The 25168-nt window shown below is 37.1% G+C and overlaps 1 protein-coding gene across 1 annotated transcript in view; it reads right to left on the minus strand.

Annotated features, from left to right (window-relative positions):
* Nucleotides 1-375: 375 nt before the first annotated feature.
* The window catches only part of Sytl5 (synaptotagmin like 5), a 259986-nt gene continuing 235193 nt past the window's right edge, over nucleotides 376-25168 (minus strand). Inside the window, exons 14-19 of the mRNA XM_085838277.1 lie at nucleotides 24808-24907; nucleotides 22933-23094; nucleotides 8328-8436; nucleotides 6539-6674; nucleotides 2375-2583; nucleotides 376-1070 (exon numbers count right to left, since the gene is read on the minus strand). Coding sequence (XP_085694403.1) covers nucleotides 928-1070; nucleotides 2375-2583; nucleotides 6539-6674; nucleotides 8328-8436; nucleotides 22933-23094; nucleotides 24808-24907 — 859 coding nt within the window. The 3' untranslated portion in view covers nucleotides 376-927. The remainder of the gene's footprint in view (nucleotides 1071-2374; nucleotides 2584-6538; nucleotides 6675-8327; nucleotides 8437-22932; nucleotides 23095-24807; nucleotides 24908-25168) is intronic.

Genomic DNA, 25168 nt, shown 5'->3' on the forward strand with positions numbered 1-25168 from the left:
TTATTATTTCCATTTACTGAATAGCTTAAAATATTTGACAAAATATATATTTTGTATTTTCTTATAAAAGAGTCCTCAAATTGCTATATAATCATCAAGGTAACCTGTAACCCTATATTCCAGTTTTTCTATACACATACTGGTATCTGTGGTTTTCATGTGTGTGTGTGTGTGTGTGTGTGTGTGAGAGAGAGAGAGAGAGAGAGAGAGAGAGAGAGAGAGAGAGAGAGTGTGTGTTAGAAAGAGAGAGAGACAGAGAGACAGAGAGATCACATGTAACCATTTAGCTATCTTTACCTTGAAAAGGAGGCTGAATTTCACGATGAATTCTGTAGTTACCATAATCCAACCAGTATGTCCTGAAATATTCCCATCTCCATTCTGAAGCTTGCCACTATAACAGCATTCTACCCTATCTTCCAAACCATCCCCAGCATGCTTTGTTTACATCACAGGTCATCCTAGGATAAGAAAAAGGAGGCCTGTATCTTTCTTTGTTATTCATCAAGCACTCTACCTTCTTAATGTTCCCTTCTCTTCTCAAAGTAAATAAACCTTAAGTAACTCAGTTGGAAAAAGCATGGGGAGCCCCAATCTAAACAGTATTTTCTAATAAGCTTGTAACATTTCTATCAATATGTAGCCTATGAATCTTAGCACGGTTTGATTGTTGGAAAGATGGTGTGGTACACTTCCTATTGACTAATAAGGGAAGCCTGCATAGGTGAACATATAAAAAGATATGGGTTTGGTTTTTTTGTTTGTTTTGACAATCAGCAAAAAAAAAATCAGATTTTTTTTTTTTTCAGAGCACTGACGTGTTTCCAATTATGGCCTAATACTCTTTGGTGAATTCACAGTCCTAGTCCTTTCACTGAGAGGAAATAGCTGGCAACCAGGGATGTAGTTTGGGGAGAACTGGTCCTCTCAGAGCCTACATTTCGCCATGCTGGAACGTAGCATGAGAACCCCCTCTACAGATGTCCCAGGGTTGTCAGCCATCTTTTGCCAAAGGCGTTGCTCTTCCCCATGAGAGTCCATCCAGTCCACAGTCTTACCGTAGCTCATACCTGCAGGAGGAAAAGGAAAGGGCAACATTTCACACAAGGGAGTGGACCTCCAGAAGGTAAGGAACAATCTCTGAGGGGAAGTTCTAAGGAGAAATCCTCTTGGCCTCTTCTCAGTTCCCAAATGTAGTGAGGTGCTAAAAGGAATCAGTGTTTTGAAGCCCCCATGACTTCCTTCTGCTTAGGTTGTGCAGAGAAATCAGAATGGCTCTTGATATCTCATTTCTACCCTACCTTGATATCTTAGCAGAAAACTGGTTCATCCAAACCAAGTTAATGTGAGTTCTGATATAAGGATCTCTATTTCTACCACAACTACTTTTCTAACCCTGGAGATTTTGATTTTACTGACATATGCCATACATTCCTTAATGTAAAAAAAAAAATGCTTTCATATAAATGAAGTCTTTCTCAGCCCAAGTGATGCCATGGTATATGGCTAGTCTAAGACGGGATAAAGAGATTTGAGGTGACTCCATAATGCACTCTTAGTGCCAAAGCATTTGACCACTGCAATATGTCTCCTCACCCAGTTTGTACCCTGTTATATTTTATGAGTTATGTGTTTTCATTGTCTGACACACTTCTGGGTTACTGAAAAAATTCACTGCTCTGATTGGCCCCTGGGCAGTCTATAGGCAGTCCTAGGCTATATATGAAACAAACTGAACAAGCACATATACAGCATGCCCTCCCTCCGCCCCCAAAAGTTCTGCTTCAGTTTCTGCATCTGGGTTTCTGCCTTCCATTCCTGCCCTGATTTCCCTTCATGGTAGTCTATAATTTGTGAGGTGAAATATACCCTTTCCTCCCTAAGTTGTTTTTGGTCATTGTCTTCATTATAGCAACAGAAAGCAAGCTAAGACAAATTGCTCGTATGAACAACATTAGGTGTAGTTTGTAGAGAAAATTCAGTTTCCATTCAACTTGATCATAGTTCAGTTGAAGTACTAGACAGTGAAAAGAAGTTGTAGTAATGGTGGTCTTAGGAATCCCTCCTCTCCTATCAAAGTCTCTGTTGTCTTGGAGATTTTTCCTGAGCAAAACCTGAGGTGAGAACCAAAAAAGGACTTGAAATTCACTTACGTGAATGTATTGAAGATTTTTATATGAAGGGACCAAATGTAAATACCTTTTCAACGTAAAGCCTAAGGATACAAGGTTACCATAGAAACACATCCGTGAATACTTCAGGAGTTAGTTATAGCTCAAACTACATAACAATCTACCGCACATCCACATCAGCAGTAACCACATCATTGCTCATTCCCAGACATAGACCAGCTCCAGCTCACCCAGGTCCTTACCACTTCCAGAATTTAAACGAACACCTCCTAGAAAGACGTTGCTGGAAAAGGCCTCCTTGTCCCAGATGGTGAGTTCTAGGCAAGCATTCTTTATATCCTGAGGATACAGGCCACTGAATATGAACATATGGTTCCACTGAGGATTGACACTCTTTTTTACAACAGCAGTTTTGTGCTTGGTGGCTTTGTTATTATCAGGAAGCAGGTAGCTGGAGAGGGAAACAGTCATGGAAAAGTAGGCAAAAAAAAAAAAATATTTGCTACCTTTAAGCTGTCATTTGAATTTCTCACAATTCTTTGGAACTGCATGTGAATGTAATATGCATACTTGATGTCCTCTTCCTGGTTTTTATAAACTTAAATAATATTTTATTTGGAGAGATGACTAGTGCCATAATAGTAAAATGCTCTGCTTTCATTTCTGAATGCAGTTTCTGTCTTTCCAAACCATTTCAAGTATTTGGTTCTCCATCTGGTAAAGAAAAGACCCCCAGTGGTAACCACTATTGAAAGCTTCACTTTGCATCTTCTGGGTCATCTGTTAGCTAATTTGCAGCCACAGTAGATAGTGTTGGCATGTTTTCAGTTTTCTGCCTCAAATGCTGGGTTATTAGGTTATCTGGTTCTAGGTGAGTTTGCTCCCTTATGTTCAGAGCACCTAAAAGTTACTGAACACTAAATGCTTGAGGGTCAATTCTCAATTGGTGGGTTTTTCAAAAGGGTTGGTGAGTTCCCCAGTTCTTTGAGGGATTCTCCTAAGGACTGTTATATGGAGTTCTTGTTGCTTCTCCAGTGGAACTGAACCCTAGTGGTCTACAGTAATAACCTTCCCATTAATATATCTTTTTAATCTACTTCCCGGTCTCTTTTGCATCATGGTCTACATTCTTTCACTGGTGTTTCCTCCAAGCTCTTCTTAGGTAGACTACCTGCATCCTAGGTCCCCTCTATTGTGTTCAAACTCTAAATCACGAATCTCTTTGTGCCTTCTGGAAACATGGTTTAGGAAAGAAAATGAGTGTGCATATGGAATCAGGACATGAGACAATTACAAAAACTACAAGTGAATGTCCAGGAATAAAGAAAGTAACTGTCATGTGGCATTCCGTATTCGCTTATGCTCTCTTGCAACTCATAGAGCCACAGAACTAGGTTCTGACCAATGGGTTACTAGAAGTATCTCTATGAAAAGGTTCTGGGAAGCTTCCTACCAGCCCATATGTGCATAGGACAGCTGAACTTTGCACAGCTAGCTGTCCTGATCCATAGGGAAGATGACCTAAAAAACAACAACAACAACAACAACCACAACAACAACACTTTTTTGGGATAGCCCCCACTCCAGTTGTTCAGGACCTACATGAAGATCAAAGCTGTACATCTGCTACATAAGTATGTGGAAGCCTAGGTCCAGCCCATGTATGGTCTTTGGTTGGAGGTTCAGATTCTGAGAGCCCCAAGTGTCCAGGTTAGCTTACTCCATTGGTCTTTCTGTGGAGTTTCTATCCCCCTTGAGGCCACAATCCTTCCTCCTATTCTTCCATGAGAGTCCCCAAGCTCTATCCACTGCTTGGCTGTGGGTGTCTGCATCTGTCTGAGTCTGCTGGGTGGAGCCTCTCACATGGGATATGTTCTAGTTGAACTGCCTTGTCTGACCTCAGTAAGAGGAAGGAACTAGCTTCACAGAGACTTCAAGTACCAGGGTGGGGCAATACCCAGGAGGCCCTAACTCACTCAGAGGAAAAGGGGAAGGAGGATGGGGGAAGGACTGTGGGAGGGAGTAATTGGGAGAGGGCAGTGAGTGGAACATGAAGTAAATAAGTAAAAAATAAAATAAAATTTGAAAAAATCTACCACTTTTGTCCCTGATAATCAGGGTGTTTCCATATCTGCTTTAGATAAATAATCTTTAGTTATTGTTTATATATGACAAAATACATTTATTTAAATTTTTAATATTTATTTTTTATTCTATATTTGTATGTAGGGGGTGGCAATGCCAATGGCATATATGTAGAGACCAGAGGACAATGTGCAAGAGTCAGATCTCAGTTTTTACCAGAGGGGTTCTAGTTATCAAAATTGGTCCGTGAGGTTTGATGGCAAGCCTATTTCCCTTTACTTGCAGTCCTTGAAAATATAGCTCCATTCATTTTTTAAGGGTGTTATTTATTTATGTTTGTTTCTTTCTTTCTTTGCATGTTGCAGTGGTTTGTATATGGTTGGTTCAGGGAGTGGCACTATTTGAAAGTGTGGCCTTGTTGAAGTAGGTGTGGTCTTGTTGGAGTAGGTGTGTCACTGTGGGTATGGACTTTAAGGCTCCCATCCTAGCTGCCGAGAAGTGAGTATTCCACTCGCAGCTTTCAGATGAAGATGTAGAACTCTCAGTTCCTCCTGCATCATGCATGTCTACTGCTATGCACACACCTTGATGACACTGAACTGAAACTCTGAACCTGTAAGCCAGCCCCAATTAAATGTTATCCTTATGAGAGTTGCCTTGGTCATGGTGTCTGTTCACAGCAGTAAAACCCTAAGACACATGTGTATGGGTGTTTTTCCTACATGTATGTTTATGCACCATAGAGTGGCTGTGGAGACCAAAAGAAGGTATCAGATCTCCTGAGACATAGTTATTGATGGTTGTAAGCACCATGTGGGTGCTGGAAATTGAACTTGGGTCCTCTCTGCAAGAGGTCTCTCCAACTTCTTGTAACATTTTTAAGTTAGCTTAATATTTAAGTATCAATAAGAGAATCTACTAGAATGTTAGTTTAAAAGTACAATGAAATACTGTTCTTTATTATTCTTGTTGGTATCAGGACCTCCGAAACCGGTGACATTACATAGGTGGGACCTGTAGACCTGTTGCCAAGACAACAGCCACAATATTTCCAGAATCCACTTGGCTTACCTCCCACCTTTACCTGTGATTACATCATCATCCACATATAAAGAAAGGCCTCCCCCCCGTTCTCTCTCTCTCTCTTCCCCCCTTCTCTTTCCCCTGCCACCTTGCTCCTCTCTCTCCCAATAAACCTCACATGGAACTGTTTGGCCTGGTGTGGTCCTTCTGAAGCTGTATGATCAAGATCATAACAATTCTTGCTGATAAATTCTCAGGAAGAGAATATAAAAACTGTTCAAACAACATTAAGTTATCCCTAGAAGGCTATCATAGGCGGAACAATATGCTTCCATAAAAGACAGTAAGGAATAGAGTCCTAAAGTGGGTGCTGGGGTTCCTGAGGCAAACTGTAACAGCATGATCCAAAGAAAGTGTTTCTTTTAAGCTAAAGAACATAACCCATCAATGGGGAGACCTTAGTCATCTTTTTCTCCTTGTAATGGCATGGCATTGTACAAACTTGCTTTAACTCCTATGTTTCATGGTGCTCTGTGAGGTCAGCTATTACATCTAATTTAATTTTCAAAGTGCAGCATCTAATACTTAGTATATATACATTTGACTGTTTGCTCGAATGAATGAAAACATATGCTTTTAGCCCAGGTTCCTCTAATTGCATGAGAAGAATTCTCCAATAGTCAGAAACAAGGGATATTTGCTATTTGGATTGCCTAGAATGGGCAAGAATATCCATTTAAAGGGTAGTACTCTTTAAAGAAACTGCCATTTGCTGTATATGGCCTAACTATATATATATATATATATATATATATATATATATATATATATATGCAATATATAATATATACCTGATAGTCCTTAAGCCTCTCTCACATACTCTCAGGCAGATACTGAAATTTTTCTGCATTTTACAATGTTCCCCAAGAGAGCAAAACAGCAAATATTTAATATTTTGTTTGTTGTACCAAATGATAAAAGAGCAAAAAAAAAAAAGTCTAATTATACATAGAAAATAATGCTTTTTTCCTAAGAAATGAGTCTCCTGGGAAAGTCTTCCAAACTTCAGAGTAGTGGGACCTCAAAAAAAATGTGCTAGAAGCACAGCAAAACCTGGAACACAAACTCTCATCCATACTGACATTGCTTTAGGTATAGGAGCAAGGACTTAAGGATAGTTCTTCCAAAGTACACCCAATAAGCAGAGTGTGGGCCTCTCACAAATACCATTGTCTAATGGCTCATAGTTCCCTTCCACACCAGTGAGTGTTATCTGAGATGAGCTAAAGCAAAATTACCCCTTGACGAAGCTGTCAGAAGTGCCTCCTGATTTTACCGCTGTCAGATTCTTTGCTTTTTTGATGAACACTTCAAGTATTCCCCCAGAAATGGCAGATGACTCTTTCTTCTTTCCCTTTTTAAAGATCTTCTTTTCTGCACAAACCAATGAAAGAAGAGGTGGTGGAGGTTAGAGATTCTACTTCACAATTTCCAAAGGGCATCTACAAATAATTACTTTCTTTTCTGACAATCAAGCTTTTTTGTTATTATATATAAACAATATATATATAAATAATATATAAATATTTATGAAGGTTTCTATCCTAATAGACTTCTGCATAAGTCTTTCATTTTTGTCTATACTAAAAAATAAAGACATAAATTAAAACAAGTAAATAATTTTATTTTTAATTTAAATTTAATTTAAATATAAATTAAATAAATAAATAAAAATGTAAAGTTTGAAAATTTCATACCTGTGTAGATTACTTCTTGATTATAACCACCAGTACTCTCCTTCTCCAGTTCCTTCCAGTACTCCCATAATATATTTCACTCATAAAGTCATTGCCTCTCTTTAATTTTTATTTATTTTCTTTTTAAAAAATTTAACCACAGCCCTGTAAAGCTTCTAAAGGAATGGAATGGAAAACATCCTTCCTAGCCCACCATCCTATTCTTACTAAGAGTTATGGTGAAAGCCAGACACAGAGAGACATTTCTATGACTTTGATATATTAAACTAACTTAACAAAGGGAAGAGTCTATAACTTCCATTTTATAAATTGTCAGCTTCAGGCAAGGTCAGCTCTAGATTCAGTTAAATTTTGGGTTTGGGAGAAAACTTTTTCACTTCCCATACTTATTCTGATGTAATAGGTTCAACATGAGCAATAACCACTATGTGACTACCACCTTTATTTAATACTCTTTGAAATACCTTATATGTATCAATTTAATCTTCACAACATTATTTTTAATAATTTTCTTTTATTTCTAAAATTATAATTATATCATTTCATCCTGCCCTTTCCTCCATCCAAACTCTCCCATACATCCCTTCATGCTCTCTTTCAAATTCATGGTCTCTTTTTTCATTGAGTGTTATTGCATGCATATGTGTATATACACATACATATATTCCTTTCTATAACCTGATCAGTCTGAATAATGTTACTTGCCTGTTTTCAAGGATGACCTCCCGGCATTGCCAAAATGGATGGGGTAAAGACCATAAGGCTTCATTCAACCCAACACAAAGAACTACAGACACTGCTCATTTGACATAAGAAAACTCAGACCATGAGATGAGTTACTTTCACAGGGAAAGACTGAGGAAAGTGGCCATGAATAGCAAGATAAAGGTAGCTGCCTAAGATGTTAATGGAAGGAGGAAAAAACCAGAAAAAATTCAAATTGATCTCATCTGGATTTTCCCTTTGTTTTTTTGTGTCTTATGCCAGATATTTTTCTTTACTTCAGACTCCCTGAGTAGCTGTAAATGAGTCCATAGAGCAGCGTCCTAGAACCCCCTCCCCTCACATAAGAGATCTTTCCTACTTTGGGAAAGATTGTGTATCTTTTGAACTGATGAGTAATGAGTCTCCCCATCAGGGTTGGTTTCTAAGTATGGGTTTTCTTCATGTATTCCTGTTCTCTAAATACATTATAGTATGTACTTAACTCTCAAAAGACAGTTACTCCAACTTTATTTCATTGTTGTATTAGGAAAGTAACCCTAAACTCTACTTACACAGTTGTATAAACAGAATGTTACTGATCAAGGATATTGATTTTTTACCCTACCTTGACGTTGTCCTGCTGGGAATATTAGGTTCTCCTCTGGAGGAATATAACGCAAAACAATGGTTAGCTCTCCTTTGTATTGAAGGCTAATATCAGGAGCCAACTCCACCTTACCAAGAAGAGATAAGTAAAAGTAAGTTAGAATACTGCATATCATCTTGTTAAAAGACAACTCAAGACTGCCTGTCTAGTGGTGGAACTGTTTGTTATGTGGTCCTCACCCATATAAATCATTATTCAACAAAATTCCCTCTTTTCAGATGACCCTAGCTTGTTGACAAAACAAAAACAAAAACAAAAACAAAACAAAACAAAACAAAAACCAAAAAACCAGTGCATTTTGTAACATAATAATATATGAAATATAGTTAAAGTGTAGAGTCCTTTTGAAGTCTGAACATATATATTGGGGGTATATCCACAGCATCATTTTTATTATCCAACTAATTTCTGCTCAGAAAAGCATAGTAGAATTTAACTCAGGTTTTGTTTTGGGTTTTGTTTTTTGAGACAGGGTTTCTCTGTGTAGCCCTGGCTGTCCTGGAACTCACTCTATAGACCAGGCTGGCCTCGAACTCAGAAATTCACCTGCCTCTGCCTCCCAAGTGCTGGGATTAAAGGCGTGTGCCACCACTGCCCAGCTTAACACAGTTTTAAGTAATCTTCCTATAACATCCAAACTGCTTACTTTTTCCTAAGGCCACCTTTATAAGACTTTGGGGATGCAAAGCCATTTAAGACCGTGCTCAAATGGAGTTTGGAAGCTGTGTTAAACTACACACATTTCAAATTCACCAGATTAATGAGCAGAATAACCTCTACAAAGAAAATGTATTTCCCTCTGATAAAGCCATGCTCACAAAGAGTTAGCTATATAAATCTCTAAGGTTGTTAATGGCAGGCACATTTGCAGTGGTAAGTATATAAACCAATAAGTATATAATTCAATATTACATACTTTGATTTGTGTACAAAGACAGCTGTCACAATAGAAATGAAGTTAAACACTTTAGGGAAACAAATATGTGAATGCAAAGTTATTTCTGGTTTTTGTGGCCATGATTGGCCCAAATACAACTCTTCATTTAAATACAATGCTTATATCTGAGAGTGATTAAATGGAGAATACTATGACTGGTACATACACAGTCCTTCATTTGCATTGTATGGCTATTGTGACTTGGCTACAAGTAAGTGTGTTAATTGGTTTAAACTTAAACCTTCGTTTGCATAAGATATTTGCTTTTAACTGGTACAAAACATTCTTTGGATTGGTCTAAACACAAACCTTCATTTGAATAAGATACTTATGCCATTAGTAAAGGTAAACAATTTTGTTATTGGTGCATACACAATCCTTCATTTGCATAGTAAGGCTATCATGACTGATTTAAAAGTGAATAGTGTGATTAGTCCATACACAAGCCTTCATTTGCATAATATGCTTACTTCTGACACTAGAAGGAGAATGCTCTGATTGGTGAAAACACAGTCCTTCATTTTTGTAGAAATTTTATTGTGACTTGGCTAAAAATAAGTGCTTTGATTGGTTTAAACATAAGCAATCATTTACATAAGAAGTTTGGTTTTAACTATAACAATCAATTTTTATTGGTCTAATACAAGCTGCCATAGGTATAAGATGCTGTTGGTAGCAATAAAAGTAAACAATGTTGTGGGGAATCATATAAGTCCTAATTAGCATTCTCTAATACAGTTATTTTGAAATGGAAATTATCTGGTAAGTAATCTACATAGAATTAACTATGTTATACCTAACTACATGGAATCTAACTTTTATTTGTTATTCTGGTTGTTTTCTATACTTTCATAAATGAACTCTAAATGAAGGCTTTAATCATGTCAAACACATGGACTACAAAGAACTTGTATAAATTTTACCTCAGCTAATATATTTTTCCATTAATGTACTTTGGAAAGTAATCTTACTTTCAGGAAACAAACTACATTTTATTTGGTTTAAAATGGCCTCTTATTGCTCTTTGTTATGTAAACACTGAAGATAAGATCTGCTACACCCACTCAAGTATAGTTTGCTTGGTAGGACTAAAGCCTGAAAGCAGTCATGAGGCAAAGAGTTTCAAGGAAACTTTACCTCCTGGAACCTTGGCATTCCCATAGCACGTATACTCAAACCCTGTCTCTGAGTTAGTCTGATATATGGATGTGTGTGCTTTCTTGTATTATAGGTGCTTCCAAGAAATGATTTTACAAGTACTTAATCAGGTTAAATTTTACTCCCACCCTCTACTTTCTTGATTATTTTGTTCCCCTTTCTAAGTAGGACTGAAGAAACCACTCTTTGGTCTTTCTTCCTTTTGAGCTTCATGTGGTCCATGAGTTGTATCTTGGGTAATCCACACTCTTTTCCTAATACGCAGTGAGGATTTTTTGTGAATGAGTACCTCACTCAGGATGATATTTTCTAGATCCATCCATTTGCCTGTGAATTTCGTGAAGTCATTGATTTTAATAGTTGAGTAGTACTTCATTGTGTAAATGTATCACATTTTCTATATTTATTCTTCCGTTGAGGAACATATGGGTTCTTTCTAGCTTCTGGCTATTATAAATATAGTTGCTATGAACATAGCAGAGCATATGTCCTTATTACATGTTGGAGCATCTTCTGGGTATATGCCCAGGAGAGGTATAGCTGGATCCTCAGGTAGTACTATGTCCAATTTTCTGAGGAACTGCCAGACTGATTTACAGAGTGTTTTCAGTAGCTTGCAATCCCACTAGCAATGAAGGAGTGTTCCTCTTTCTCCATATCCTCGCCAGCATCTGCTGTTACCTGAGTTTTTGATCTTGGCCATTCTGACTGGTGTGAGGTGGAATCTCAGTGTATTTTTGATTTGCATTTCCCTGATGACTAAGGGTGTTGAACATTTCTTTAGGTACTTCTTGGCCGTTTGAGTTTCTTCAATTGAGAATTCTCTGTTTAGCCCTGTTTCTCAATTTTTAATAGGGTTATTTGTTTCTCTGGAGTCTAACTTCTTGAGATTTTGTATATATTGGATATTATCCCTCTATTAGATGAAGGATGGGCAAAGATCTTTTCCCAATCTGTTGATTGCCATTTTGTCCTATTGACAGTGTTTTTTGCTTTACAGAAGCTTAGCAATTTTATGAGGTCCCATTTGCCCATACTTAATCTTAGAACATGAGACATTGGTGTTCTGTTCAGGAAAATTTCCCCTATGTACATGCGTTCAAGATTTTTCCCCATTTTCTTTCATATTATATTCAGTTTATCTGATTTTATGTGGAAGTCCTTGATTTACTGGGAGATGAGCTTTGTACAGAGAGATAAGAATGGATGAATTTGCATTCTTCTACATGCTGATTGCCATTTGAACTAGCACCATTTGTTGACAATACTGTCTTTTTTCCCACTGGATGGTTTTAGTTCCTTTGTCAAAGATCAAGTGACCATAGGTGTATAGGTTCATTTCTGGGTCTTCAATTCTATTCCATTGATTAACCTGCCTCTCACTGTACCAATGCCATGCAGTTTTAATCATGATTGCTCTATAGTACAACTTGAGGTGAGGGATAGTGATTCCCTCAGTTGTTTTTTCATTGTTGAGAAAAGTTTTTGTTGTCCTGGGTTTTTTGTTATTCCAAGTGAATTTGAGAATTGCTCTTTCTAACTCTATGTAGAATTAGATGGAATTTTAATGGGGATTGCATTGAATCAGTAGATTGCTTTCATCATCTTGATGAAAGCCATTTTGACTATGTTATTCCTGCTAATCCATGAGAATGGGAGATTTTTCCATGTTCTGAGGGTTTTTTGTTGTTGTTGTTGTTGTTTTTAATTAATTAATTTATTTCTTCAAAGACTTGCAGTTCTTGTCATATAGATCTTTCTTTGGTTTGATTAGGGTCACACAAAGATACTTTATATTTATGACTATTATGAAGTGTGTTATTTCCCTAATTTCTTTCTCAACCCAATTATTCTTTGAATAGAAGAAGGCTACTGATTTGTTTGAGTTAATTTTATATCCAGTGACTTTGCTGAAGATGATTATCAGGTTTAGGAATTCTATGGTGGAATTTTTGGGGTCACTTAAGTATAGTATTATATCATTTGCAAATAGTGATATTTTGATTTCTACCTTTCCAATTTGTATCCCTTTGACCTTTTGTCTAAATGCTCTAACTAGAACTTTGAGTACTATATTGAATAGATAGGGAGAGAGTGGACAGCCTTGTCTAGTCCCTGATTTTAGTGGGATTGCTTAAGTTTCTTTCCATTTAGTTTGATGTTGGCTACTGGTTATATGTATATTGCTTTTGTTATGTTTGGGTATGGGATTTGAATTCCTGATCTTTCCAAGACTTTTAACATGAAAGTATGTTGAATTTTGTCAAATGATTTCTCTGCATCTAATGAAATAACCCTGTATATTTTTTTAATTTGAGTTTTGTTATATAGTAGATTATGTTGGTGGATTTCTGTATTGAACCATCTCTGCATCCCTGGGATGAAGCCTACTTGATCATGATGAATGATCATTTTGATGTGTTCTTGGATTCAGTTTGTGAGAATTTTTGAGTATTTTTGCATCAATACTCATAAGGGAAATTAGTCTGAAGTACAATTACTTTGTGGGGTCTTTGTGTGGTTTTGGTATCAGCATAACAGTGAACAATTAGGTAGTGTTCCTTCTGTATGTATTTTGTGGAATAGTTTGAGGAGTATTGGTATTAGGTTTTCTTTGAAGGTCTGATAGAATTCTGCACTAAACCCATCTGCTTGTGGGATTTTTTGATTGGGAGATTTTTTAATGACTGCTTCCATTTCTTTAAGGGTCATGGGACTATTTAGATGGTTCATCTGATTCTGGTTTAACATTGGTATTTGGTATCTGTCTAGAAAATTGTCTATTTCATCCACATTTTCCAGTTTTGTTGAGTATAGATGTTTGTAGTAGGATCTGGTGATTTTTTAAATTTCCTCTATTCTGTTGTTATCTCTCCCTTTTCATTTAAGATTTTGATAGTTTGGATACTGTCCCTGTGCCCTCTGTTTAGTCTGACTAAGGGTTTATCTGTCTTGTTAATTTTCTCAAAGAACCAGCTCCTGATTTTGTTGATTCTTTGTATAGTGTTTGTTTGTTTGTTTCTACTTGGTTGATTTCAGCCCTGAGTTTGATTATTTCCTGTTGTCTATTCTTCTTGGGTGAATTTGCTTTTTTTGTTCTAGAGCTTTCAGACATGCTGTTAAGTTGCTAGTTTATGTTTTCTCCAGTTTCTCTTTAGAGGCATTCAGAGCTGTTAGTTTGGCTCTTAGTATTACTTTCATTGTATTCCATAAGTTTGGATATGTTGTGTCTTCATTTTCATAAAATTCTAAAAAGTCTTTAATTTCTTTCTTCATTTCTTCCTTGACCATAATATCATTGAGTAGGGCACTGTTCAGCTTCCTTATGTACGTGGACTTTCTGTTGTTTCTCTTGCTACTGACACCAGCCTTAGTCTGTGGTGATCTTATAGGATGCATGGGATTATGTCAATCATTTTGCATTTGTTGAGGCCTGTTTTGTGACTGATTATATGCTCAATTTTTGAGAAGGTACCATGAGGTACTGATGAAATATCCTATAGATATTTGTTAAATCCATTTGATTCATAACTTCTGCTAGTTTCACTGTGTCTCTGTTTAGTTCCTGTTTCCATGATCTGTCTATTAATGAGAGTGGGACATTGAAGTCGCCCACTATTATTGCATGAGGTACAATGTGTGCTTTGAGCTTTAGCAAAGTTTCTGTTATGAGTGTGGGTGTCCTTGCATTTGGAGCATAGATGTTCACAATTGAGTGTTCATCTTGGTGGCTTTTTCCTTTGATGTATATGATGTGTCCTTCCTTATATGTTTTGATAATTTTTAGTTGAAAGTAGATTTTATTTGATATTAGAATGGCTACACCAGCTTGTTTCTTGGGACCATTTGCTTGGAAAAATTTTTCCAGCCCTTTACTGTGTGGTAGTGTCTATCTTTGTCACTGAGGTGTGTTTCCTCTATGCAGCAAAATGCTGGGTCCTGTTTACATATCCAGTATATTAATCTATGTCTTTTTATTGGGGAATTGAGTCCATTGATGTTAAGAGATATTAAGGAATGGTGATTGTTGCTTCCTGTTACTTTTTTTGTTAGAGGTGGAATTATGTTTGTGTGGTTCTCGTCTTTTGGGTTTATTTGACTTTTCTTTCAATGTGTTCTATGGTATCTTCTGCCCCTGAGATTCTCTCTTGTATCTCTTGTATTCTCTTTTTGATGCTTGCATCTATGTCTCCTGATCTCTTTCCTGGGTTTTCTATCTCCAGGGTTGTCTCCCTTTGTGATTTCTTATTGTTTGTATTTCTAATTTTAGATCCTGGATCATTTTGTTTAATTCCTTCACTTTTGTGTGTGTGTGTTTTGCTGTAATTTTTTAATGATTTTTCGTGTTTCTTCTTTATGTACTTCTTCTACCTGTTTACCTGTGTTCTTTTGTATTTCTTTAGGGGAGATATTTATGTCCTTCTTAAAGTCCCCTATCATCATCATGAGATGTGATTTTAAATCAGAGTCCTGTTTTTCCAGTGTCTTGCAGTTTCCAGGTTGCTGTGGTGGGAGAAATGTGTTCTGATGATTCCAATTAGCCTTGGTTTCTTTTTCTTCTGTTCTTGCTCTTCCCTCTTGCCATCTAGTTATCACTGGTGTTAGCTGGTCTTGCTTTCTCTGTCTGTGACTTGTTGCTCCTATAAGCCTGTTGGTCAGCACTCCTGGGAGACCAGTTCTCTCTGGGAGAAATTTGGATATTGAGAGCTGGGCACAGGGTGAGTTCCAGTGTGCAGACAGATGCTGCAGGAAATATTAAAAAAATAAACTGGGACCCTTCTGTCCCTTCTACTTCTTCTGCCAGGGCCTTGCTGCTGAGGCAGGCTCCAAGTTGATCTGCTCCAGTGAAGACACCACATTCTGGTCCATCCTAGAGGACCTGTTGCACTCAGAAAAGTTGAGGACCCTCTGTACTCAGAGCAGTTGAGTGTTTGCTGCACTCAAAGCACTTGGACAATAGCTTGACTGCTCCACTGAAGACCCAACAGTCTGAAGGCCTCCCAGGAGATCTACTGCAGCAAGGGCAACAGATCAGCAGCTTCTCTGCCCTGTGAAGTGCTTCCAGTTGGAACCTCTCACCGGTGGTCTGATACAGCCAGGGCCACAGGCCTACCGGAGACCCAGACCAACAAACACCAGGAATATCCAGATGGCGAAAGGCAAGCACAAGACCATAAGCAACAGAAGCCAAAATACATGGGAATCCCACCACAACATCCCTGAATACACCAACAGACCTGAAAACCAGGAATGTGTCCTAAAATCCTAGCTTATGAAGATAATAGAGTCTTTTAAGTAGGATATCAATAATTCACTGATTGAAATACATGAAAACACAGGGGAAAAAGGTGAAGAAAATGAATAAAGCAATCCAAGACCTAAAAGTGGAAGTAGGAACAATAAAGAAAACACAAATGGAGGCAAACCTGGAAATAGAAAACCTAGGAATTCCAGGTGTATTACCAACAGAATACAAGATATTGAACAGAGAATCTCAAGTGTAAAAGGTACAGTTGAAGAGATTGACAAAACTGTCAAAGAAAATTCAAAATATAAAAAAATTCCTGACCCAAACCATCTAAGAAATTCAGGAAACATTGAAAAGACCAATTCTAATGATAATCAGAATGGAGGAGAAGAAAGACTCCTAACTCATTTTCATGTTATGGTTACTTTTGTATGTGATCAAATGGAGAATGCTGTGATCGGTTCTTATAGAGACCATCATTTGCAAAGAAAGGCCATTGTGTCTAGATTAGTGTGAGTGTTCTGACTGGTACAAATACTAGCCTTCTTTTTCACTAAATGATTACTTCCTTATGTGTTCAAATGGAGCATTCTGTGATTGGTGCATTCACAGACCTTCATTTGCATAGCAAGGCCATTATGACTGGTTTAAACTATGTGTTGTGAATGGTGGAAAAACAAGCCTTCATTTGAATTGACTCCTTATTTCTCTATGTGATGAGATGGAGAATGATTTGATTGGTGCATACAGGTACCTTCATCTGCATAGCAAGACCATTGGTCCAAATACAAGTCTTCATTTGCATTTCATGATTACTTCTGTATGTGCTCAAGTGGAGAATGCTTTCAATAGTACATATATAGACATCCATTCGCATAGTAAGGCCATTGTGACAGGTTTTAACTGAGTGTTGTGATTGGTCCCAATAGAAGCCATCATTTGCATTGACTGCTTACTTCTCTATGTGATAAGATGGAGTATGTTTTGATTGGTGCATACAGAGACCTTTATTTGTATAGCAAGGCCATTGTGACAGGTTTAAAGTGTTCTGATTGGTACAAAACAAAGCCTTCATTTGCATTTACTGCTTACTTATAAATGCAATAAAATGGGGAATGCTGTGATTGGTGCATACAGAGACCATCATTGTGTAACAAAGCCATGTGTCTGGATGTGAGAATTCTAACTGGCTCAAATTGAATGATTACTTCTGACAGTGATCAAATAAAGATCACTGTTATTGGAGTAAATAAAGACTATCATTTGCATGGAAAGACCATTGTGACTGGTTTACAGTGAGTGCTGTCATTGGTCCAAATACAAGCTTTCATTTGTATTGAATGCTTACTTCTGTACATGATCAAATGTAGAATGTTGTAATTGGTCCATATATAAACATTCATTTGCATAACAAGGCCATTGTGTTGTGATTAATGGGAGTGTTCTGATTGGTCCAAATAAAAGACATCATTTGCATTGAATGAGTAGTTCTAACACTAATTAAATGAAGATCTCTGTGATTGGTGCATACACAGACATTCATTTGCATATGAATGCTATAGTGAATGATATAAAATAAGTGTTGTGATTGGTCTAAATAGAAGCCTTTGTTTGCATTGAATGCTTACTTCTCTATGTGATCAAATGTAGAATGCTCTGAATGGTACATATATAGACATTCATTTGCATAGCATGGCCATTGTGAAAGGTTTACAGTGAGTATTTTGATTGTTGCAAAAACAAGCCTTCATTTGCACTGACTAATTTCTTCTTCCTCTTCTTCTTCTTCTTCTTCTTCTTCTTCTTCTTCTTCTTCTTCTTCTTCTTCTTCTTCTTCTTCTTCTTCTTCTTCTTCTTCTTCTTCTTCTTCTTTTGGTTTTCGAGACAGGTTTTCTCTGTGTAGCCCTGGCTGTCCTGGAACTCACTATGTAGACCAGACTGGCCTCGAACAGAGAAATCCGCCTGTTTCTGCCTCCCAAGTGTTGGGATTAAAGGCGTGAGCCACCACCATCCACCCACTGATTACTTCTGATCGTGATCAAATGGAGGATATTGTGATTGGTTCTTTTTTGTTTGTTTGTTTTTTGAGACAGGGTTTCTCTGTATAGCCCTGGCTGTTCTGGAACTCACTCTGTAGACCAGGCTGGCCTTGAACTCAGAAATCTGCCTGCCTCTGCCTCCTGAGTGCTGGGATTAAAGGAGTGCGCCACCACACCCGGCTTTTGTGATTGGTTCTTATAGAGAGCATCATTTGCAAAGAAAGGCCATTGTGTCTAGATTAATGTGAGTATTCTGACTGGTCCAAATTGAAGCCATCATTGAATTGAATGCTTACTTCTGATAGTGATCAAATGAAGATTCCTATTATTGGAGCATATAAAGGCCATCATTTGCATAGAAAGGCCTTTGTGACTGGTTTAAAGTGAGTGGTGTGACTGGTCCAAATACATGTCTTCTTTTGCATTGAATGAATGATTACTTCTGTATGTGATCAAATGGAGAATGTTGTGGTTGGTCCATATAGAGACCATCATTTGCAAAGAAAGGTCATTGTGTCTAGATTAGTGTGAGTGTTGTGATTGAACTAATAGAAGGCTTCATTTGCTTTGAATGTTTACTTCTGTATGTGTTCAAATGGAGAATGCTGTGATTGCTATATTCACAGACCTTCATTTACATAGCAAGGACATTGTTTCTGGATTAATGTAAATGTTGTCATTGGTCCAAATGCATACCATCATTTGCATTAAATGTTTACTTTGTATGTGATCAAAAGCAGAATGCTGTGATTGGTACAGATAGAGACCATCATTTGCATAGAAAGGCCATTGTGAATTGTTTAAATGAGGTGTTATGATTGGTCCAAATACAAGCCTTCATTTACATTGACTGATTACTTCTGTATGTGATCAAATGATGAATGATGTGATTGGTTCATACAGAGACCATCATTTGCAAAGAAAGGTCATTGTATCTAGATTAATGTCATTGTTGTGATTGGACTAATAGAAACCTTCATTTGCAGTGAATGCTTACTTCTGTATGTGATCAAATAGAGAATGGTGTGAAAGGTGCATGCATAGGCCTTCATTTGCATAGCAAGGACATGGTGACAGGTTAAATTGAGTGTTGTGATTAGTGCAACAACAAGCCCTCATTTTCATTGACTGCTTGCTTCTGTATGTGATGAAATGGGAATGTTTTGATTGGTACATATAGATACTGTCATTTGCACAGCAAGTTAGGGTTAGTGGTATGAGTGGTCCAAATACAAGCCTTCATTTGCCATGAATACTTAACTTCTATCATTGAACATGTGGAAAATTTTAATTGGTGCAAAAATATTTCTTCAATTGTAATATAGTTTTATTGTGGCCACTTTTAAACTGAGTTCTGTGATTGTTCCACATCTAACAGTATTGTGACTTGGCTAACAGTGCTTTGATTGTTAAACATAAACCTTTATTTCCACTAGAGACTTGGTTTTATCTGGGCATAATGCATAGTAGGGCTTCTATGAATGGTTTAAAAGTAAGTGGTGTGATTAGTTCAAATACAAAACTTCATTTGCCTGAGATGCCTCCAGTCACTTGCAAAAAGCTGGCATTCTCATGATTTTTCAAAACAGTAACCTTCATTTGTCTGAATGATTTTAATTACTGGATGTATGTCATTATGCCATATTTGCTGTAAGAAGAAATTTATTCACATAGAAGTCTTGCTGTTACTAGTGTAAGACTGATGATGCTTCAGTTGGTTCAACACAACTTTCCTTTGTATAATAGGCTTGCTGTGATTGGTACAGAATGAACTGGCAAGAAAGGACAGTGCTATGTTCGGTTCCAACATAAACTTTCATTTGTATGAAAGTTTTCTTGTCACTTGAGGAAAACATAGTGCTGTGATTAGTATCAAGATATTCATTTGCATGAGACGTTTTTGATTGATCCAAATGTTCTGTGCCTGTTTTTCCCTGTAGAAGCAAACTGTTGTATGCATTAGGTGAGCCAAGTGGTAAATCTCCTTATGTTATCTCCCATGGAGATGCAATATTAAATACAATGAAAATATTCTCTCAATTTGTTCTGTTTTTGCCTACATTTAGTAGAGAGGGCTAAGATGCAAGGAAAGAGGCTGCAGAGCCAGTGGAGTAGCAGTGACTACAGAGGCAGCAGAACATCCTTTGAGAAACCAGCAGAAAGAGCCAGGAAAGTAGACGGCTGCGAGCGGCATCTGAGGAGGCATAGATGAGTGGAAGGAAGGGCAAGCAACAAAAGTAGCCAAGAGGCTAGCTGTGTAGGTTGCTGCAATACAAGTGACACAGCAAGACCTGTGGCCAGCAGCAGCAGCAGCAGCAGCAGCAGCAGCAACAGCAGCAGCAGCAGCAGCAACCACAATAACAACAGTGAGACTGTGGCAATAGATGCATCCTGAGCATCTTTCCTTTCCTTTCCTTTCCTTTCCTTTCCTTTCCTTTCCTTTCCTTTCCTTTCCTTTCCTTTCCTTTCCTTTCCTTTCCTTTCCTTTCCTTTCCTTTCCTTTCCATACTAATACAAATAGTTGAACAGCTTGAAAGAGTACAAAGGTAAGGCCTTTGTATGTAAAATAAAAGAAGCAGAAAGTATAGAGAGCTGCAGTTTAAGAAGGATGGAAGGTCTTAAAGAGCCAGAGAAAGGAAACTGCCATTATTATTCACTAGAAGGGTTCCATAGGAATATCTTTAGCACATAAGCTTCTTAGATATCCATACATAGGCATACAGCACAATTGTAAAGCAGTGAGAAATTTTGATATGTAAGTTGTAGTGTTATTTATTGACAAGAGCAGAAAAGTCTAGAGTCCTTGGGCCCATGTAAGATTTATAACACTTTTGTAACTGAGGATCAGAGATTCTTTAAGTCTGTCTATTTACAAACTACATTTACAGAATAAGGGTCACGATATCCATGGCCTACATGAGAGCCATACTGGAGTTACATGCTTCTGCCATTTACTTCTGTTAAACACCAAGTGATACAACAGCTATATAAATAAATAAATAAATAAATAAATAAATAAATAAATAAATAAAACAGTTCTTGGCTAGTTTCTTCTTGTCTATGATACTGGCAGAGCAAAAGTAACCGAGATTACTTGTAACAATACTATGTAAAAATGATTTAAGCCATCGACAACTGCTAAGTCTGCCAACAGTTTTATGCTAAATCTTTGCATTAAGTTACAAATGCTCAATTGTAAATGATCAAATGGTTCCCATATATAAAAATATCAGAACAACTTTATGATGTCTTCCTTCTCTATCACATTCATTTCAGCCATGTGCTTACTATTATGTAATATTTTAAAAAAATTAAACTTTAGTTCATACAGGCCAAATATAACTCCTAAGATGTTTATAATGTATTTTCACCAACTTTAAGGCTAGTAGTTTAACTCAACCAGTAAGTTGAATTTAATTTCTAAGTCTTGGCTTCTTCATATATAAAATGGGGAGAACTCACCGCATGGAGTTGTGATGACTAAGTATTAGTACTGACTGTTACCACTGATGGTGATATGGGGAACTTCATTTGAATATTTTCTCTAGTGTTGTTTACTTTTCCATTAGTACTATTTATTGGGTCTGATTTCTTTTGTGGCAATCTTACCATTAGGACCAGAATATGTTGTAAATGTTTTTGTCCTAACCAATGCATGTTATCTCACTGATGAGTCTAATGACCAGTGAGTCATTAGGAAAAAGGATAATATAATTAGAATTAAAAGATCCAGGTAGGCCAAAGGTATTGTTTTGACTGTTGGAAGAGGAAAAAAATGGTCTCTTTTTGTACTGCATATACACAGTAGAGAGCTATCACCTACTTATAGCTAATAATGTACAGGCTAGGGAAGGAGGTCAACAATGTGTGAACCCTGAAATTAAAATCAAAGAAGAATAGAAAGCCAAGGGACTCCAAGGTCTAGTTAAGATGTGCCAATCTGGACCAAGCTCCTCATCAATGCAAGTACTCCCAAGCTTTTTAATGCCAACTTCCAGTGTGCCTAATAGAATGCTGACAGACTTACAGAAAATGCTTATTCAAACATAATGTCAGCTCTCTGAGAGGGAAAAACACTTCAGATACCCCAGATCTCTGAGCTGGAGCAACAGCTACCATACTAGTGGCTATGTTACAAATTAGAACACCAAGGTTTAGGAAATAACTTCTCCAAGATCACATAGGCATTTTGAAGCTATAAGCAAACCAATGCTAATTTCAGTTCAGTTTTTACCAAATGTGTTTTCTTTTTCTCTTTCCTTTCCTTTCCTTTCCTTTCCTTTCCTTTCCTTTCCTTTCCTTTCCTTTCCTTTCCTTTCCTTTCCTTTCCTTTCCTTTCCTTTCCTTTCCTCTTTCCTTTCCTTTCCTTTCCTTTCCTTTCCTTTCCTTCTTCCTTTCCTTTCCCTTTCTTTCTTTCTTTCTTTCTTTCTTTCTTTCTTTCTTTCTTTCTTTCTTTCTTTCTTTCTTTCTTTCTTTCTTTCTTTCTTTCTTCTTCTTCCTTCCTTCCTTTCTTTCTTTCTTTCTTTCTTTCTTTCTTTCTTTCTTTCTTTCTTTCTTTCTTGTCACTACATATAAGGAATAGTAACAGGCAGCACAAATATAACTTTCGCATTTTCCTTCTCACATAGAAATTGACTGTAAATGTGAAGAAAATTTAGTTGTTTGTAATGAATCCAAGCCATTGTTTTCTCTAGGGTTGAACATGCTATTCTATATTGGCATTTTATGAATGCCCAAACTAAAATTATTTTATATAGTGATCACTTTCTCGTGTGAGTCAAGGAAAAGATTCCTGTTTATGCTGTAAATTATAAAGAATGAGAAAGAGATAATATTTTGAGATTGGTCATGCTCTATGAATTTGTTTTTGATGGCATAAAGACAAAGACCTTCTTGTTCTAATGGGATCATATAGTGTGGTCCTTTTAGCAATTTGTGGAATTCTCCAGTGGATAAATGAACTTCAGTAGTAAAACTCACGCATGTATGATTACATGTCTTCTTACATCATACAGCATGTATCTATAAAGAGCTTTAAAAATGATGGATTTATAACATCTACCCAAATTTTAATAATCTTTTCAGATTATTACTCAAAATTTAGAAGCTTCAGCTTCTTCAGGCCTGGAATATTACTTTGGCTCAAACTTGTCTAATTGTATAGCTGTAAGTATTTCCTACCTTCGGCTGAAGCACAAACCACTCATCACACGGATTTTCAAAGTTCCATGAGTCAAAAGCAATCTCCACCTCTCCCAGGAAACTGTTGCGTCCAAACCGATCATAGTGCCAGACTGAGAGCTGCAGAGTTCTTGTTTCCAGCTGGGTGTGGCTGATGGTATACTACAAATAAGATTGAAAACATCACACTCTGCAAGGAGGGGTCTAATTGTAGAGCAGGTTGAAATTTGCTTCATTAATTTTCAGACCACAGGCATCAGCTATATGAATAAAGAGCCATTCTATTTTTCCTACAATTGAAGTTAGGCTGCAAAAAATCTAGGTTATACCTAGTTAATAATTATGTATGTATAAATATATTTATATATTATTATATATTGTTATTTCTATTTATTTATATGATTTATTGTAGGGGTCAGCAAACTTCAGAGAAAATATGAAAGGATTAGTTGATAAAGAAACCTCTTTCAAATTTTACCTGTTTTTGTTTTTCTCTTGTCTACCTTGTAGCTCTAGGTTTAATATAACAATATTCCAACTTTCTTATCCAGAATAAAAATCCTTAAATCTGGAAAAGTATTAACATGAGAAATTTGTAGCCTAAGCTTCATAAAGCCCATTGTTAAGTGCAGAAGTTAAAAAAAACACTATATATATAGGTTGAGCAGAAAGTAGGTATTATGGGCTTGCTTCCTGCCCCCCCCCCCCAGAAGATACTAACCAGGGACATGAGCACCTATCCTCTCATCTGTTCTTCTGTATATCCATCTGGGTCATACTTCAGACTGACTGATTTCTGAGCTTGGCTTGGTATGTATTCCTGTCCCATCAGTTACTAGCAGATTGACTTTGATGCTTTGCTCCCTGAATTTCTCTATCGCTGTGTTTATACATTCTGCTTGGGCTCATCTTTGCTATCCTATTATGACCACTGGTTTCACACCCAGCCTGTGCTTGTTCATCTTCATTTGATCTGTGTTAATATTGACCCCTGCTTCTGCACATGTTTCTACTGATGCCTGTAGACTACTGGCTTTCTTCTATAACTAACCCACACTGCGATAGACTCTGAAGCCTTTATTCTGTGTATAAGTCTATACATTTTTCCTTGATTAGCAACACATTTTAACATTCCTTTGTCTGTCTCACCAGGCAAGATAAATTCAGAGTGAGAGAAGTGGTTGTTTGTGGCTACCCATAAGAAATAAGAATTTCTTTAGAATTTAGAACCTAAGGTCTTTAACCTGGGCATTTTCTGAGACTTCTAAAATCTGACCTTACATTGCTAATGTTGTTCATTGACCACACACTTCTATTTAGCCACACTCAGAGATCCTTGTCAGGAACAGTGCATAACCCTTGTTAGCAGTGCAATGAATACACAAAAAGAGACAATGTCCCTTCAAGACACCAGGAAAGCAGATTTCTCAAATGTGCAACTTATTTTGTTACAAGATATACTGCTTAGATGTAATCTGTAATTTTAATGGATCATTTCAACTTAAGGTATTACCACAGCCACAGCAGAGGGTGAACCAAGCAGGAATAGTTTACCTTTTCTTTTCCAAAAACTTCCAGGAAATCTAATACCATTCAAATTCTAGTTTTCTAGCCCCCCCCCACACACACACATGCATTTTGAAATGGTACATTTAGTTGTTCTTTTCTTTTTGGCTTGTTTGTATTTTGATATAAGGGATGGTCTCAGTCTGGGATGGTCTCATTTTATAGGCCAGCCTTGCTTGGATGTCACTATGCTATCTCAGGTTAGCCTTGAACTCTTAACAATATTCCTGTCCCAACCTTCTTGAGTGTAGTTAATTCTAAATCAACGAAGTTCTACTTAACATGTTCCTATGTAAGCATTTATTTTACCTTTAATGTTTCGTTGAATTCTGGATTGGTACCTGTCCTGATTTTGGTCTTACGCTTGTTGTTTCGGGACTTGTCTGGAAGAAGGTATGACTTGACATAACTGTAAATAACAAAAGATAAAAATCATCATTTGCAAATATACTCTGCTAGAAATATTCCAGGATTTCAGTTAGAAAAGGGAATGGGTTAGTGGAGAAAAGAGATGGAAATGAAGAGACTTCAGTTTGTACAATTCAATATCATAAATATAATGCTGAGCTTTCTATAAGAAAGGAACAGTGATGAATATTGGTGGAGAACAGGCTTTGGCATCAAACAAAGTTCTGTGGGACCACCCAGGCATCATTCCTTTTGATAGTCT

The sequence above is a fragment of the Mus caroli genome, unplaced genomic scaffold, assembly GCF_978045245.1.
Source record: "Mus caroli unplaced genomic scaffold, Mus_caroli_1 scaffold_5, whole genome shotgun sequence".
NCBI classification, from domain to species: Eukaryota; Metazoa; Chordata; class Mammalia; order Rodentia; family Muridae; genus Mus; species Mus caroli.